The sequence below is a fragment of the Calidris pugnax genome, unplaced genomic scaffold, assembly GCF_001431845.1.
Source record: "Calidris pugnax isolate Ruff unplaced genomic scaffold, ASM143184v1 scaffold43, whole genome shotgun sequence".
In the NCBI taxonomy this organism is placed as follows: Eukaryota; Metazoa; Chordata; class Aves; order Charadriiformes; family Scolopacidae; genus Calidris; species Calidris pugnax.
In genome coordinates, this window is record NW_015090759.1 from 6,386 (window position 1) to 20,508 (window position 14,123).

The 14,123-nt window shown below is 46.8% G+C and overlaps 1 protein-coding gene across 1 annotated transcript; it reads left to right on the forward strand.

Moving 5' to 3' along the window:
- Positions 1-318: 318 nt before the first annotated feature.
- Positions 319-2,447, forward strand: SLC35D3 (solute carrier family 35 member D3; the record flags this gene model as incomplete). Its single annotated transcript, XM_014940017.1, has 1 exon — positions 319-2,447. A coding segment is annotated over one exon (830 nt), but the record flags the coding sequence as incomplete, so codon positions are not given.
- Between the last annotated feature and the right edge of the window lie 11,676 nt (positions 2,448-14,123).

A 14,123-nucleotide genomic window follows, 5' to 3' on the forward strand; every position in this document is an offset into this window, starting at 1 on the left:
CTCTCTACACCCTCCTTTCAGGGAGTTGTAGAGAGCAATAAGGTCTCCCCTCAGCCTCCTCTTCTCCAGGCTGAACACCCCCAGCTCCCTCAGCCTCTCCTCATAAGACTTACTCTCCAGACCCCTCACCATCTTTGTCGCCCTTCTCTGGACCCACTCCAGCACCTCAATGTCTTTTTTATGGTAGGGGGCCCAAAACACAACAAACCCTAGGAGTTACGGACAGGGCACTGATGCTTATTTCCTAAATATCCCCCCACCCCACCCCAAAACGTGCTTGTCTCACGTGCTTGTTTCCTTCTGTGACTCTCCCCACAGGAGCTGGTGACCTGACTGGGGATGCCATGGGCTATGTGACAGGCGTGCTGGCCGTGCTGATACACGCTGCCTACCTGGTGCTCATTCAGAAGACCAGTGTAGACAGTGAATACGGACCCCTGACAGCTCAGTACGCCATCGCCGTTTCAGCCACCCCTTTTCTCATCATCTGCTCCTTTGCCAGTATGGATTCCATCAATGTCTGGTCCTTCCCGGGCTGGAAGGACCCTGCCATGGTGTGCATCTTCATCGCTTGCGTCCTGATTAGCTGTGCCATGAACTTCACCACCCTTCACTGCACTTACATTAACTCGGCCGTGACCACCAGCTTCGTCGGGGTGGTGAAGAGCATAGCCACCATCACGGTGGGCATGGTGGCGTTCAACGACGTGGAGCCCACCAAGTTGTTTATAGCCGGTGTTGTGGTCAACACCTTGGGGTCTGTCATTTACTGCGTGGCCAAGTACATCGAGACCAGGCGGCAGAGCAATTACGAGGACCTGGAGAAAGAAGCTAGAGAAGAGGAAGGGACAAAGCACGCTGGGGACCAAGCACTGTTTGCGATGGAGGTGATTTCCCAGGAGAAGGGGGCTGAGGAAGCAGCAGTGGAAGGATCAGCCACGGGGGACAGCCAGGGTGGAGAAGAAGAGAAGGACAGCCTTGAGAAACCTGCCAAGGGACCGGTGGTCCAGGAGAAAGCCACCGGCACACAAGAAGTGAACAGGAGCTGGCTGAAGGATGCCTATCTCGGAGTATGGAGGTTGGTGAGGGGGGCTAATTATATAAAGAAGGATTATTTGATAGAGAATGAAGAGCTACCAAACCCTTAAAAAGCGGGTTTGAAAACCCACTGCTTGAGGAGACAGACACCTGGTTCTCTGTAGAGGGGGAAAGGCAGAGCATACATTTCCACATCAATGCTGAGGAACCCAAATCCCGTAGGATGACTTTACCTCATTGTCAAAAAGCAACAGGTCAGAGTTTGCTCACGCTTTGGGCTTGCTTTCAGCTGCTTGCAGTCCATCCGTTCAGACCCGCCACAGCTAAAGGTGCCGAGTCCTCCACGGTGGACACGGAGAGAGTTGGGTCTTAGGAAGTCACGGGGTGTTTGCCCAGCAGCCTGGGCCACGGGGGGACATCAAGTATACCGTTGAGTGGCAGTGACACGGTGGTGGCCTGTAGCTTAGCTTGTGTCTGGAGCCTTGTGATCTCAACAGCGTTCGGAGGCTCTGTCAATGTGCTTCCGTATCCGTGTCCGTCCAATTATAGGTACTCTATATCAATATATTCCTACAATATATAAGCTCCCATTAACTGTACTTCTGTGTGCTCCTCAGCGTCAGTACAATCGCAACAGAGCTAGAGGCTGGGCCACTTCACTCATGTTGGGGTCAAATCACCCTCTTAACTGAAGAATTGAAACTCTCCCTGACCCTGTGGCAGGGCTGGACCTTGGAGACCTGGTTTACATGGGGTGGGGTTGTGTCTTCAGTAGAAATACTTCTGTGGGGCGGTGGTGCACGTGAGAGCAGAACCACATCTGAAGCTTTGGTTAGCAAAAGGAGGATGTTCTTCTCTGAGCTTTAACTACACGTAGCAAATTGGGAACAGTAGCTTGACCCTGATAAAAGAGTTCGGAAGTGTTGGCATGTATTCATTTGATTTGGGAGGGCTATAAAAAAATAAAAATAGGGAGAAAGTGTGTGCCTTGTGCTATCCCCTCCTTGTACCCTAAAGTCAGGTGGATCAGAGCCTGGACTTCTGGAAACTAGGTGTCCCCATGGGCTGTGAGGGGCAGAGCTTCCTCTCCCCCCATGCCCGTTCCAGCCCTCCCATGGGAAGCAGATGCTCTAATGCTAATATTTTGTACCAGGGGAATGGGGAAGAATGGGGAAAATAGGCATTTGAGTGCTCCTTAGCCTGGGGACATCCTTTTGGGAGGCAGGGGGTCCTTGGGGGCAAACCTTTGCTCGGAACCAGGCAGAGAAGAGCTTTAACTGCCAGTCTTCCTGGTGCCAAAAGGGTGCCCCAACCATCGGGCACCAGGCCCGATGACGCCATCTTGACCACCAGGCTGAAACAAGTTGTTAGCATCTGCTGAAAAAAATGAACCAAGTTGTTGGTTTTGTTGTTGTTGTTGTTATTGTTGTTATTATTATTGTTTTTGTTGTTGTTGTTGTTATTGTTATTGTTATTATTATTATTATTAATGTTAGCATCTGCTGAAAAAAATGAACCAAGTTGTTGGTTTTGTTGTTGTTGTTGTTATTGTTGTTATTATTATTATTATTATTATTATTTATTAAGCCACTGAACTGAAAATCAATTATCCCCCCCCCAACCCTAATCAAGCAGTGCCTAGCCCGATGCCTTCTCAAGCCAAGCAGGCAGCGTCAACCTCACAGCACGTTCAGCCCTGAAATCCCAAACGAGCAATTAACCCAGCAGGGAATAGTTACAAAAACTCAGCTCCCGGGGGAGCTTTAGCTTCTTGTCAATAAAACGCAGGCGGAGGAAGCATGGGGTGCTGCAGCGTGTTTTTTCCAGCCAGTGCAGAAATGGGGTTGACCTGGCGTCACCCAGGAATTTGGGGACAGATGGCGAGGAAGATATTCAGGCTAAAAAAGCCTGTCGCTGCTGAGCTGGGGGCCGGGGGCCCAGAGCTCCTTATATCACACTTTATGGAGAGCTTGTGAGCACCCAGAGCTTCTGGCTCCGTGACAAAATACCACGTTTCCTTTCCGCTCGAGCTCCGTACAGCATCTTTTGCAAAAAAAAAAAAAAACAAAAAAGAAAAAGCACTATTTCTTCTTTATAGGCTAATATAATAGGATTTTTTTTTTGTTAGTTTTTCCAATGCATCCTAAGAGAAGTTCATGCCCATGAGTCCTAGTTGCTGTGTTTCTGAACTGGCTGCGACGTTGAACTGCGCTGTAATCGATGGCTGAAGAGAAACCCCCATTTCTGGTCTGCCCTCGCTGTGCTCAGTGTTTTCTGTCCACAAGAAAAGTGGATGTTTTTACCACCCGGCTGCCGGTCTCAGACCCCGTAGCATTCACTCCGTGTTTGTCTTTCCCTCTTCTTATAGGACTTTTTTTTTTTTTTCCTGGGGGAGTTCAGTGTTTTTTATTGCCGCTTACTGTTGTTGGGTTATTCGTAGAAACTTGCGGAAATTGGAACAGTTCTGACTGTTAAAAAAAAAAAAAAAGCTGCTGTTACAATGTTGTACATCTGCATGTAAAGTCGAAATGTGATTATATTGTATTTATACCTGTAAATTCCCTAAATTAAAATGGGAATTTGGCAAATGCAATCCACTTTTTCAGTAAAAGAGACTGTGGCACAATAAAATAAAAATACTGCCTCGTGCTGAGGTATTTTAATAGCATCAGCGGAAGACTGCAGAATGAGATGTGGGAATAAAATGCGCTGCTTTCCAAAAGCCTTCTGGATTTCTTATTGTTGCTACTCCGGGGTGCTCATTTTGGGTTCATTTATAGTTATTCTTGTGCCTTTACGCCGTCCAAGTTTCCTCAGCGTGTGATCGCGCGCTATAAATACTGTCACGGATGGAGGGACTGAGGAGAGACAAAGGGACACGAGGGCCTGAAGTGGCCGAGTCCTCTGTACGGCTCGAAGTGTCTGTGGTTCTTCTCTGCAGTGATTTCTTTGGTTAATTATTTAAGCTGATCTGGTGTCACTAATGTGACTGCTGTAATTTTAGAGTCATAGAGTTGTCCAGGCCGGAAGGGACCTCCAAAGGTCATCTAGTCTGACCCCCCCGCAGTCAGCAGGGACACCCCCAACTAGACCAGGTTGCCCAGGGCCTCGTCGAGCCTCTCCTTGAATATCTCCAGGGAAGGGGCCTCAACCACCTCCCTGGGCAACCTGTTCCAGTGCTCCACCACCCTCACAGTGAAGAACCCTCTCCTAATCTCCAGTCTAAATCTGTTCCCCTCCAGCTTAAAGCCATTGCCCCTCATCCTGTCACTGCAGGCCTTTCTAAACAGGTTCTCCCCGGCCTTCCTAGACTCCCTTCAGGTACTGGAAGGCCTCCCCGGAGCCTCCTCTTCTCCAGGCTGAACAACCCCAGCTCCCTCAGCCTGTCCCCGTAGCAGAGGTGCTCCATCCCCCTGATCATCCTCGTGGCCCTCCTCTGGACCCTCTCTATCAAGTCCATGTCCTTCTTATACTGAGGGCTCCAGACCTGCACACAATAGTCCAGGTGAGGTCTCCCCAGAGCAGACTAAAGTGGAAGAATCACCTCTCTGGACCTGCTGAACACTTAAACACTTAAAAACACTTAAGAACACTTAAAAATAAGATGTTGCTCCTTATTGAGAGTTATATTATAAAATTGTGGCGTTATTAAAGGACTGAATACAGATTTTATTTTACAATGTTAAGCATTTGTATAACCAGCTGTGCCACACGGCAACCCTGGGAGGTGACATAAATGTTATTTTTTACCTGTTTGCTCCGGGGGAAAGGTGTGTAACGTGCCCGTGGTCGGTGGTTATTGCAGAATTCATCCCCAAGCTCCGCACGCGTGTGCCTGCAGGAGGGCTTTTCATTCCAGGCTAATGAATGAACCTGCTGCACAATGACTGCTTGGAGAATAAATATTCATTTCGGTGACAACGCACCCTCGGGTGGCACCTGCTCCGGCACCGCTGGCACACGCACTCGCACGCACACGAATACACACGCAAGGGGAAGATGAAAACCAGACTGGCTGTCTTTCCTAAAACATATTGTTTTCTCAACGGGGCTAGAGGGAGGCCAGAGCATTTGGAGGGAGGGAGGGTTAAAATTTCTAAGGATAAGGAAAAAAATTCGCATGCCTCACCCACAAACCGAGCGTGCATTTACCGTCACTTCCAGAAAGGAAGATGAACAGCAGCCTAAAAAAAAAACAACACAGGTGAGGGTGAAAGAAATTTTACAGTTTATTAAGCAACACTCCACAGCCCTGTGTATGTCCAGGGGTAGTTTATTGCCGATGCTTAACAGCCTCCTGTAATTGGATTATGGCTGTTTGCTGCAGGCGGAGGCTTCGGTGGGCAGGAAGGTGCAAACCCTTCAGCTCTGGTCTCTAAATTAACATTTAAACCTCTTGCCATTTGCCCTGGGGAAGGTTTAACACCACAGATTCCCATCTCCTTGCCCTCTGCCTCCGTCCCCTATAATTTCACGTATGGCTTTGAGGTTTCTTCTGTGCTTTCTTTAACCTGAAGCCTCCAAGTGCGGTGGGGGCAATCAACCCTGCCTCTCAATTAGCAGCAACGTTCACGCCTCAGTAGATTGCTGGAGGTCGTCAGGAAGCTTTCCACTTCAACCTCTCTCCCATCCTCCTTTTCTCTTCCTTTATTCCTGCTGTATTTCCCAAATCTTGTTTCCAGTGTCCTCTGCAGAGCACTCGCCACAGAGGCTGCTGCCGTATTAGTATTATTTTAATTTTTTTTTGTTTCTAGAAGGGCAGGGAGGGGATGGAGCAGCCGGACGGTGTGTGTCCAGATTGCTCCTTGCCACCTTTGGGCATGTTTCCTCACACCAGCTCCCGATATAGCTCAGCCGTGGCTGCCTACCAGCTCCTTGTGGAGCCACTCCAGGGCTGCTCACCAGTATCCTGGGGAACTGGGACAGGGCTGAGCACAGAATCACAGAATCACAGAATTGTGGTGGTTGGAAGGGACCTCAGAGATCATCGAGTCCAACCACAGAAAAAAAAAAAAAAAAAAAAAAAAAAAAAAAAACAACAAAAAAAAACAACAAAAGAAAAAACCACCACCACACCACCTAAACACACAACAACAACCAAACCAAAAATCCATCACCCACCCACTCAGCAGCCCACGACAAACCAATAATCTTGGGCACTAGAGCATGCCCTGAAGAACCATGTCTACACGTTTCTTAAATACCTCCAGGGATGGTGACTCCACCACGTCCCTGGGCAGCCCATTCCAATGCCTGACAACCCTTTCAGTAAAGAAATGTTTCCTAATATCTAACCTGAATTTCCCCTGGCATAATTTGAAGCCATTGCCCCTTGTCCTATCATCTGTAACTTGGGAGAAGAGACCGACCCCCGTCTCTCTACAGCTTCCTTTCAGGTACTTGTACAGAGCGATAAGGTCGCCCCTCAGTCTCCTCTTCCCCAGACTGAACAACCCCAGCTCCCTCAGCCTCTCCTCGTAAGACTTGTGCTCCAGACCCCTCACCACCAGTATCCTAGGGAACTGGGACAGGGCTGAGCACCAATATCCTGCATTTGAATAGGGGGGAGAGAGAGAGAGACTGTGCCTGAGATGAAAGGGGGGTCGGTCTTTTCTCCCAAGTCACAGGTGATGGGACAAGAAGAAATGGCCTCAAGTTGCACCAGGGGAGGTTCAGATTGGATATTAGGAGAAATTTTGACACTGAAGGGGTTGTTAAACCTTGGAATGGGCTGCCCAGGGAAGGGGTTGAGGCACCATCCCTGGAGGTATTTAAAAAACAGGTTGACATAGTGCTTAGAGACATAGTTTAGTGATGTTTTTTTATCAGAGTTAGGTTGATGGTTGGACTCGATGATCTTAAAGGTCCCTTCCAACCTAGACAATTCTACAATTCTGATACACATGAGGGAGAGGGGCCAAATGAATGACCTGACTGGAGGGAAACCAGGTGTATCAGTTATTCACGTTCCTGTGATTTTGTTCTTACTGGAAAGATGCAAGAAATTCTTCTCTGGGCATATTAATTTTGTTGATCAGTTTGCCCTTCATCAAATAAAAGCAATGTCACTTTTGTGCTCAAAATTGCACCATTTTTTTTTTTTTATCAGGTGCTGATATTGATTTATTGATTTTGTTACTGACATGACAAGACAGATTTCAACAATTCTTTAACAGAATTCAGGATTTCTTTGAAAAAAAAAGCAGTAAATGCTAAGGCCACAGACTGTTTGTTACCTGATATGGGAGGGGGTCAAATGAGAGAGAATAATGCTGAAAAAAAAGCAATAACTGCTCTGGTCACAGACTGTTTGTTACCTGACATGGGAGGGGGTCAAATGAGAGAGAATAATGAGCTGGAACTGGTCATGATAGTAAACCAGTCAGGTTTACTGGCTGCTGTAAATATTGAGTATCATCAATAAATAAAATCAGCCATGGGGTGCTGCGTGTAGCACCATTAACGCCTTGAGTTTGGAATTAGCTTAATTCTCTTAAGTGAATTTTCCGTCTTCAGAGTATCTCTGCAGACCTGTCCTTAGCATCTCTCCAATTCTGAACCCAGCACACCTGGTTAAAATGTAAAATATGGATTTTCCCTTCTGATTATCCCACCACTCAGGCTCTGAACCTCTCACCCAGGGAGAGAGGTTCCCTCTCTCAATGCACCTTCTTGGGTGAGTGAACATTCAGTGGCACAGAAAAGGTCCAGCAATGAATGATGTACATCCTTACAAACATATGAAAAGTGGTTACATATGTCCTTATCACAATTTTATAGGAAAAAAACATTGCATTTCCTCAAGCACAGTGGCTGACAGGCCACTGGGTCTGAATATTCATCCAACACCAAAAGGTGGATGCGCACATAACACGCCATAATGGACAGTGCACGATCACACAATTTGGGCCCTGAGATTTAAAATATTTTCAAAACCAAAAAAGACTGGTCTGCATTTACCTGGTATGTTGGAAGAAATTGCTTAATTTAGCAAGCTGGGGTGTGGGTCTCTGTGAAGAGCTCCTCTCCAAAGAAGCACCACTGCCAGGCCAGCAGCACGTTTCCAGGATTACTGAGAGAGGGCTGGACTTTCAAAATTGCTCAACTGTTTTTTGGTTCGGTTTTGTGTTTTTATTAATAACAGTTAAGCATGAGCAGAACGGTCTGTAATACCTGGTCATGTCCTGGGGTGACTTTGACTCTTCTGAACCACTTGACACTTGCAATGGCTCAATGAAACCAGGGCTAATCACGTTGCGTCCAGCTCTGTCACCCAACACAACCAGCACGGTTTCTTTTTTCCATTTGGATGATATAATTAACAATAATTAAGTGTACTTATATACTCATAAAGGCCTTTTGTAGAATAAGCTGCTCCAAGTATTCAAGACTGCAGTTCAGGAAAGATATTAAGCAATAACCAGCAACCAAAGAGCGGTCTTGGTTTTATGTGAGTATGTCAAATGAAATTTGTCCCCTCTGGTTTATTGTATTTTCCTTTAAGAACTGGCTTTTTGACAGAAGCTTTTGCAGGAGGAGTCTGGGTTTTTTGCTGCCCAAGCTTTAGACTTTCCCCAGCCTTATCCACTTTGATGCCTTTCCTCAAAACATGCAAATTTTGGTCTTGGACTGAGCTTTGGTGTTGATTTGGCACCGTTCTTTTTTTTTATTATTATTCTCTTTCTCTCTTTCTGCCAACTTCAGCTCTGCCTGTCCCCCCATGGCTGGTCAGGTAGGGCACAGTATGGTCCAGGGCTTGGCACGCACCCCGTGAGTCCTCATCAGGGAAATCAAAGCAGCAGCCAGCAGACAGAAAGCACCAGATCCCACTCTCCTGGGCGAAGCCAAGGACACGCTGTTCCATGACACTGATTTATAGTGATTTATACTCATCATGAGCAGGCACAGTGAGTAAGGCCGTCAGAGCCAAGGAAGCTTCGCCGCTAGCCCTGCATTTAAAGCATGGGTTGAAACGCTGAGATTATTTCTCGGTGGGGCTCCCCTCGGTGCATCCCATAGATCTAACGTGCTGGCACCTAAATTGGCAAACTTTGAAGACTCAGGCTGCTGTGTGAAGGCAGATTCCTAGGTGGCAACACAGAGCAGTCACTGCAGCACCTCCCCGGTTGCCAGCACCGATGCTCTCACTCAGTAATCCTCCCCTTTGTATGAAACATTTAAGCATATGTTTATTTTGTGCCTTGACAGAGCCTTCATGCAGTAGGACACGAAGCTAAATGAAAGCGTTTTCCCACATGAGGGACTCAAGAGGGGCTGGTGTTTCACTTCCCCAACCCAAGGAGAGGGTTAGAAGTGGGCTGGGGGATCAATTCTCTATTTGTGCTTGAGGAGCTAATGCTCACAAATGACAGGATGACAGAATGGTTGGGGTTGGAAGGGACCTCTGGAGATCATCTAGTCCAACCCCCCTGCCAAAGCAGGTCCATCCAGAGCAGGTTGCACAGGAACGTGTCCAGGTGGGTTTGGAATGTCTCCAGAGAAGGAGACTCCACCACCTCCCCGAGCAGCCTGTTCCAGGGCTCTGCCACCCTCAATGTCAAGAAGTTCCTCCTCATGTTGAGATGGAACTTCTTATTGTTCAAGTTTGTGCCCATTTCCTCTTGTTCTGTCAATTCCAGCAACGCAATGTCAAAGAAACACACCCTTCTGCCCTAAATCTATTTGCTCTCATCACTGTGGCAGGACAACCGATGGTAAAAAAAAGGAGATTTTGCCTGCTCAGCGTGTGCCATTGGGTTGGGTGGCACAGCCAGGCCACCAGGGAAGGACCACCAGCCACCAGGGCTTTGCCTGCACCCTCGAACAAGCTGTGACTGCTTGGGAGAGCATCTCTTGGCACTGGTGCTGCACGGGTGGGTGTTCAGGTCAGCTCAGGAACCACAGTGAGGCATAAATTTTGTGGGAATGGCACCAATTCTACCTGTGCAATCCAGGCAGGCTGTTATCAGAGCAGAAATGGTTCCTTTATTACTTTTTTTTTTTTTTTTCCCCAGGCACAGCTCCCTCTATATTTCCGAAAGGAAAAATGCAAATTCCCTAATAGTTTTTTTGAGAAGAAAAGATTTCTTTAAGAAGCAAGTTCCTGCAGGCAACACAGAGCTGGCTGAGCTTGCAAAATAATTCAGTGTGTGGCAGGGATTAGGCGAGTCTTATTTTCATTGGCTTCGAAGTGGCTGGGAAAACGAAGATGCGGAGGTAAGGACCATAATAAGGAACAAGCTCTGTAAAGAGGCTTGGCTCCATCAAACCTTCAAACCCCTTTGAGAACACCGGGGGTTTAGCATTATTCTTGAGCTGACTTGACAAAGAAATCTGGCGTCTTTACAGCTGAGCCTTAGAATGGATAATATTAAAAAAAAAAAAGCCATAAATTCAATCTCCCACAAGATAAGGGGTGGCCAGCTGATGCCCAGGGCACGGGCAGTGCTGATAAACCCCTGCTATGGGTGCTCTCTGCTGTGATGGGAGAGCTAATTGAGGTTAAATAAGTGCACTTCCAGCACCAGGGTGCATGAGGTCTGAGAGTGGGCGGCTGCCAGTAGAGACACACGGGGTCCATTTTGCAGACTCACGCAGAAAACTGCTCTCCTTTTAACAAAAATGCTAATCTTCAGTGATAATATAAGAGTACTATTAGCTATGAAGAAAGAAGGGAAGCAAAAAAATAACCAAAAATCCCATGGCCATGTTTCCCAAGATTTACAGTGCTGTGACTGCGCATTTTTCAGTCAGAATAATGACCAAATATTTAAGTACTAGCGAGTGAGTGGGTGTGATGTGGTGGGGTGTTGTGTTTTGTGGGTTTTTTTCTTGTTTGGTTGTTTTTGTTTTTGTGGGTTTTTTTAGGGTTGGACTCGATGATCTCAGAGGTCCCTTCCAACCATGGTGATTCTGTGATGGACACAGATAATTTGGATTACTTTGAATCCAGCATCACTATGTGATCCACATGTGGATACAGGGAGTCCATGAGGTGCTTCAGCAGGAGCTAATGAGCCATCGTCACCCCAGCACATCACAGCAATTTTAGGAGCCCACGTCAGTCTGGAGCAGCCCCCATCCAGGGCACTCAGGGACCTGGGAGGCTGGAAATAAATACATCTGCTGCCTCTTTTTGTCCAAGGATGATTTTGTGTATCCAGCTTAAGTTTAAAATTTCACAACCACTTCAGGTGGATGGTCCTGTTTGCTGCCCTCTTTCCATCAGGGACAAATGTCTCCCCACCCACGTGTGTTTGGTGACAAAGTCTAAACTGGCATTCAGATTGCAGCATTTCCAAGGGAAAAAAAAAAGAAAAAAAAAGTCATCTTTATTTCTTCTACCTTGCTTTCCTAAAGACTGGTGAGGGTTTGGGTGAACTGCTCTGTTGGTTTTTGGTCTGATAGGTGAGATGAAGGTTAGATGAGCCACCAAAAGCAGCGTTTTTGTCACACCGGTTGTGACAGGAGTTGCTGTGCTCCAGGGCTGGTGCGTACATCTAAATAAAGGCCATTAAGCTTGGACTGGAGCCAGGTCTTTCCTTGCTGGGCCCTTTTCAGCTGTAAAACGTAATTGCACTCCCTCTGAAACTGTGCTGTCGCTGGCTTTTGCAAGAGGAGGCGTGAGTATTGGGGGGTTTCATCCGTCGATTCGTACTGTGGGTTAATTCTCTAGATTTAGTGGGATCAATGTGGTTCAGAAAAAAAAAAAACAAACCCTAAAGAGCCTTTTCTCTTCTGCTACACACTGGCACGGCCCCATAACGCCAATGAAATTGATTGGGAAGAAGTGGGCTCAGGACAAATGGGTCCCCCACGAGCTGTAACCATCTCTCCTGGCTGGGAAACGATGCACATAAAGCTGCAGATTTCTCTGCTGTGGCAGCAGAGAGGAGCATAAAAAAAGCTCCTGTGAGGGGAGTATGATTTGTTATACGTTCGTCACAGGGGCTGCTGAGGTGTTGCTCAGGATTTTTGCCTTGTTACAATTTCCCAGGTTGTGGAGCATTTTTTTCTGCAGGAATTGTTGTCTACCTGCATTTAGGGATGTTGAATGGAGACCTTTTTACAATTTTTTTCTCCTGGTGCTGCACGGTTTGCTGTCATTTTGTCATTAGTTAAGGTTTTCACCCTGTTCCCTGTGCCCAACCACAAACTCCATGTTGGGACATGCCTGCCTCTGGAGTTCAGATGCAGCCTACAAGTTGTGGATCTTGGCAAAATTCAGGGGGAGGAATGTCTGATGCAGGAGATGGGGAGCAGATCAACTCAGCAGGGGATAAACTCCATCAATAGCAGATCCACTTGAGGAGATAACTGCCCTTCTCCTTCCAACTGCCCATTGACAGGCTCCCCATCTGTTAGGTCCTGGTTCTCAAACCATCTCAGGCCTCTTTGCAGCAGGTCCTGAAGAAACAGTGTATGGGGCTGGGGGACTGAAACCTTCCCTGTGTGGTGAGGAGAGAAAAAATCAATTCAAACTTCAAAAAAAATCAATTTCTGAAGCTTTAATTTTTTTTTTTAATTAAATATTTACTAAAATGAGCGATTATGCAGTGAAGTTAGCTTCCCTATTTGTAATACAGTTATGCCTAGACATCCTGATGGATTGCTACTCTGCCGGATGTGAATTCCTGGACAGTGTTATACGCTGGTAGAAGCAAAGTGAGCAATAAACCCTGAGCTGCAACCAACCCTGGAGTGCTCAGCTTCCCACATCACCTGACACACAGTCTAGCTACACATTTAACTGTTCAGTCTGTGACCACTTCGCAACAAATAAACCACACGTGGGTAAAAGTACCTAAAGGGGGCTCCAGGAGAGATGGGGAGGGACTCTTGATCAGGGAGAGGAGTGATAGGATGAGGGGGAATGGTTTTAAACTGAAAGAGGGGAGATTTAGATGAGAACTCGAGAAGAAATTCTGTGCTGTGAGGGTGGTGAGCCACTGGAAGAGTGCCTTCTCTAGAAAGAAAACCTGTAAAGGTTTCCTCAAGATATCCTTCATCTTCAAAGGTCTTGGAAAACCTGTCCTTTAGCAATTTACTCACTCCCTTCTGTTCCTGATCCTTATTTTAACAACTGTTCTTACCTGCTGTTAATTTCTTTGTTGCACTCTCTGGCCTGGTTTTACCCTCTGCTGTGCCAAAACCCTGACTCAACGTGGTTAGAAGTAGAGAGAGATCCTTGCAAAGGACATGGAGTTCAGGTGAAAAAGTTTACCAGCACCGACTGCTTTCGAGTGTATGCCCTGCTGGAATCCCTCACCACTTCAGCTATTAAACACCACAGTAATCACAAATAGACATATAACATTTATAATTATGATGGGCAGTGCCCATCTACACTGTGTTCCTGGAGAATACCCTGTAAGTGAATGATGTATCTGCTCCAAACCCCTCAAGGAACTCCTAGACAATCCCTGGTTTACAAGTACGACATGTACCTGTGTCAATAGATAGTCATCAAAACTCCATCTTACTACTCCCACCATCATGTCTAGAAAATATTTAATAGGAATCAGGCTGAGGACTTGCTGTGCAGTGCTGAGCACTGGCTTGCAGCTGTAGGTCATAATTGTCTTCCATGCTTGCCCTTTGTGGTATCCACCATTTGTTTTCAGCTCCCACATCCTTTGCAGGCACCAGGTCTGTGCATTGCAGGATGGAAGAGATATGCCAGGGCTTCGGGATATACTTTGTGACACAAAGAATACTCAAAAGTTGCTCAAAATCATGTCTGAATGATGGATCTAGCTGGATCTTACGTGTGGCAGCAACTTGAGGCCATTTCCTCTTGTCCCATCACCTGTGACTTGGGAGTAGAGACTGACCCCCACCTCTCTACACCCTCCTTTCAGGGAGTTGTAGAGAATAATAAGAGAGAGATGTAGAGATGGATACAGCCATGGGCTGTAGATGAATGTTAAACATCTTTTTATGTTATGTTTTATGTTAAACATCAAATTTATGCTGTGTGTGCTCGGCGTGGGAGTGTGTCATCCAGGTGAGCAACACCCACGTGTATGAACAGAAGGGAAGTGGAGGCATGGCTCCAGCCTGAAAAGACGCCTGGGCTCTGCAGC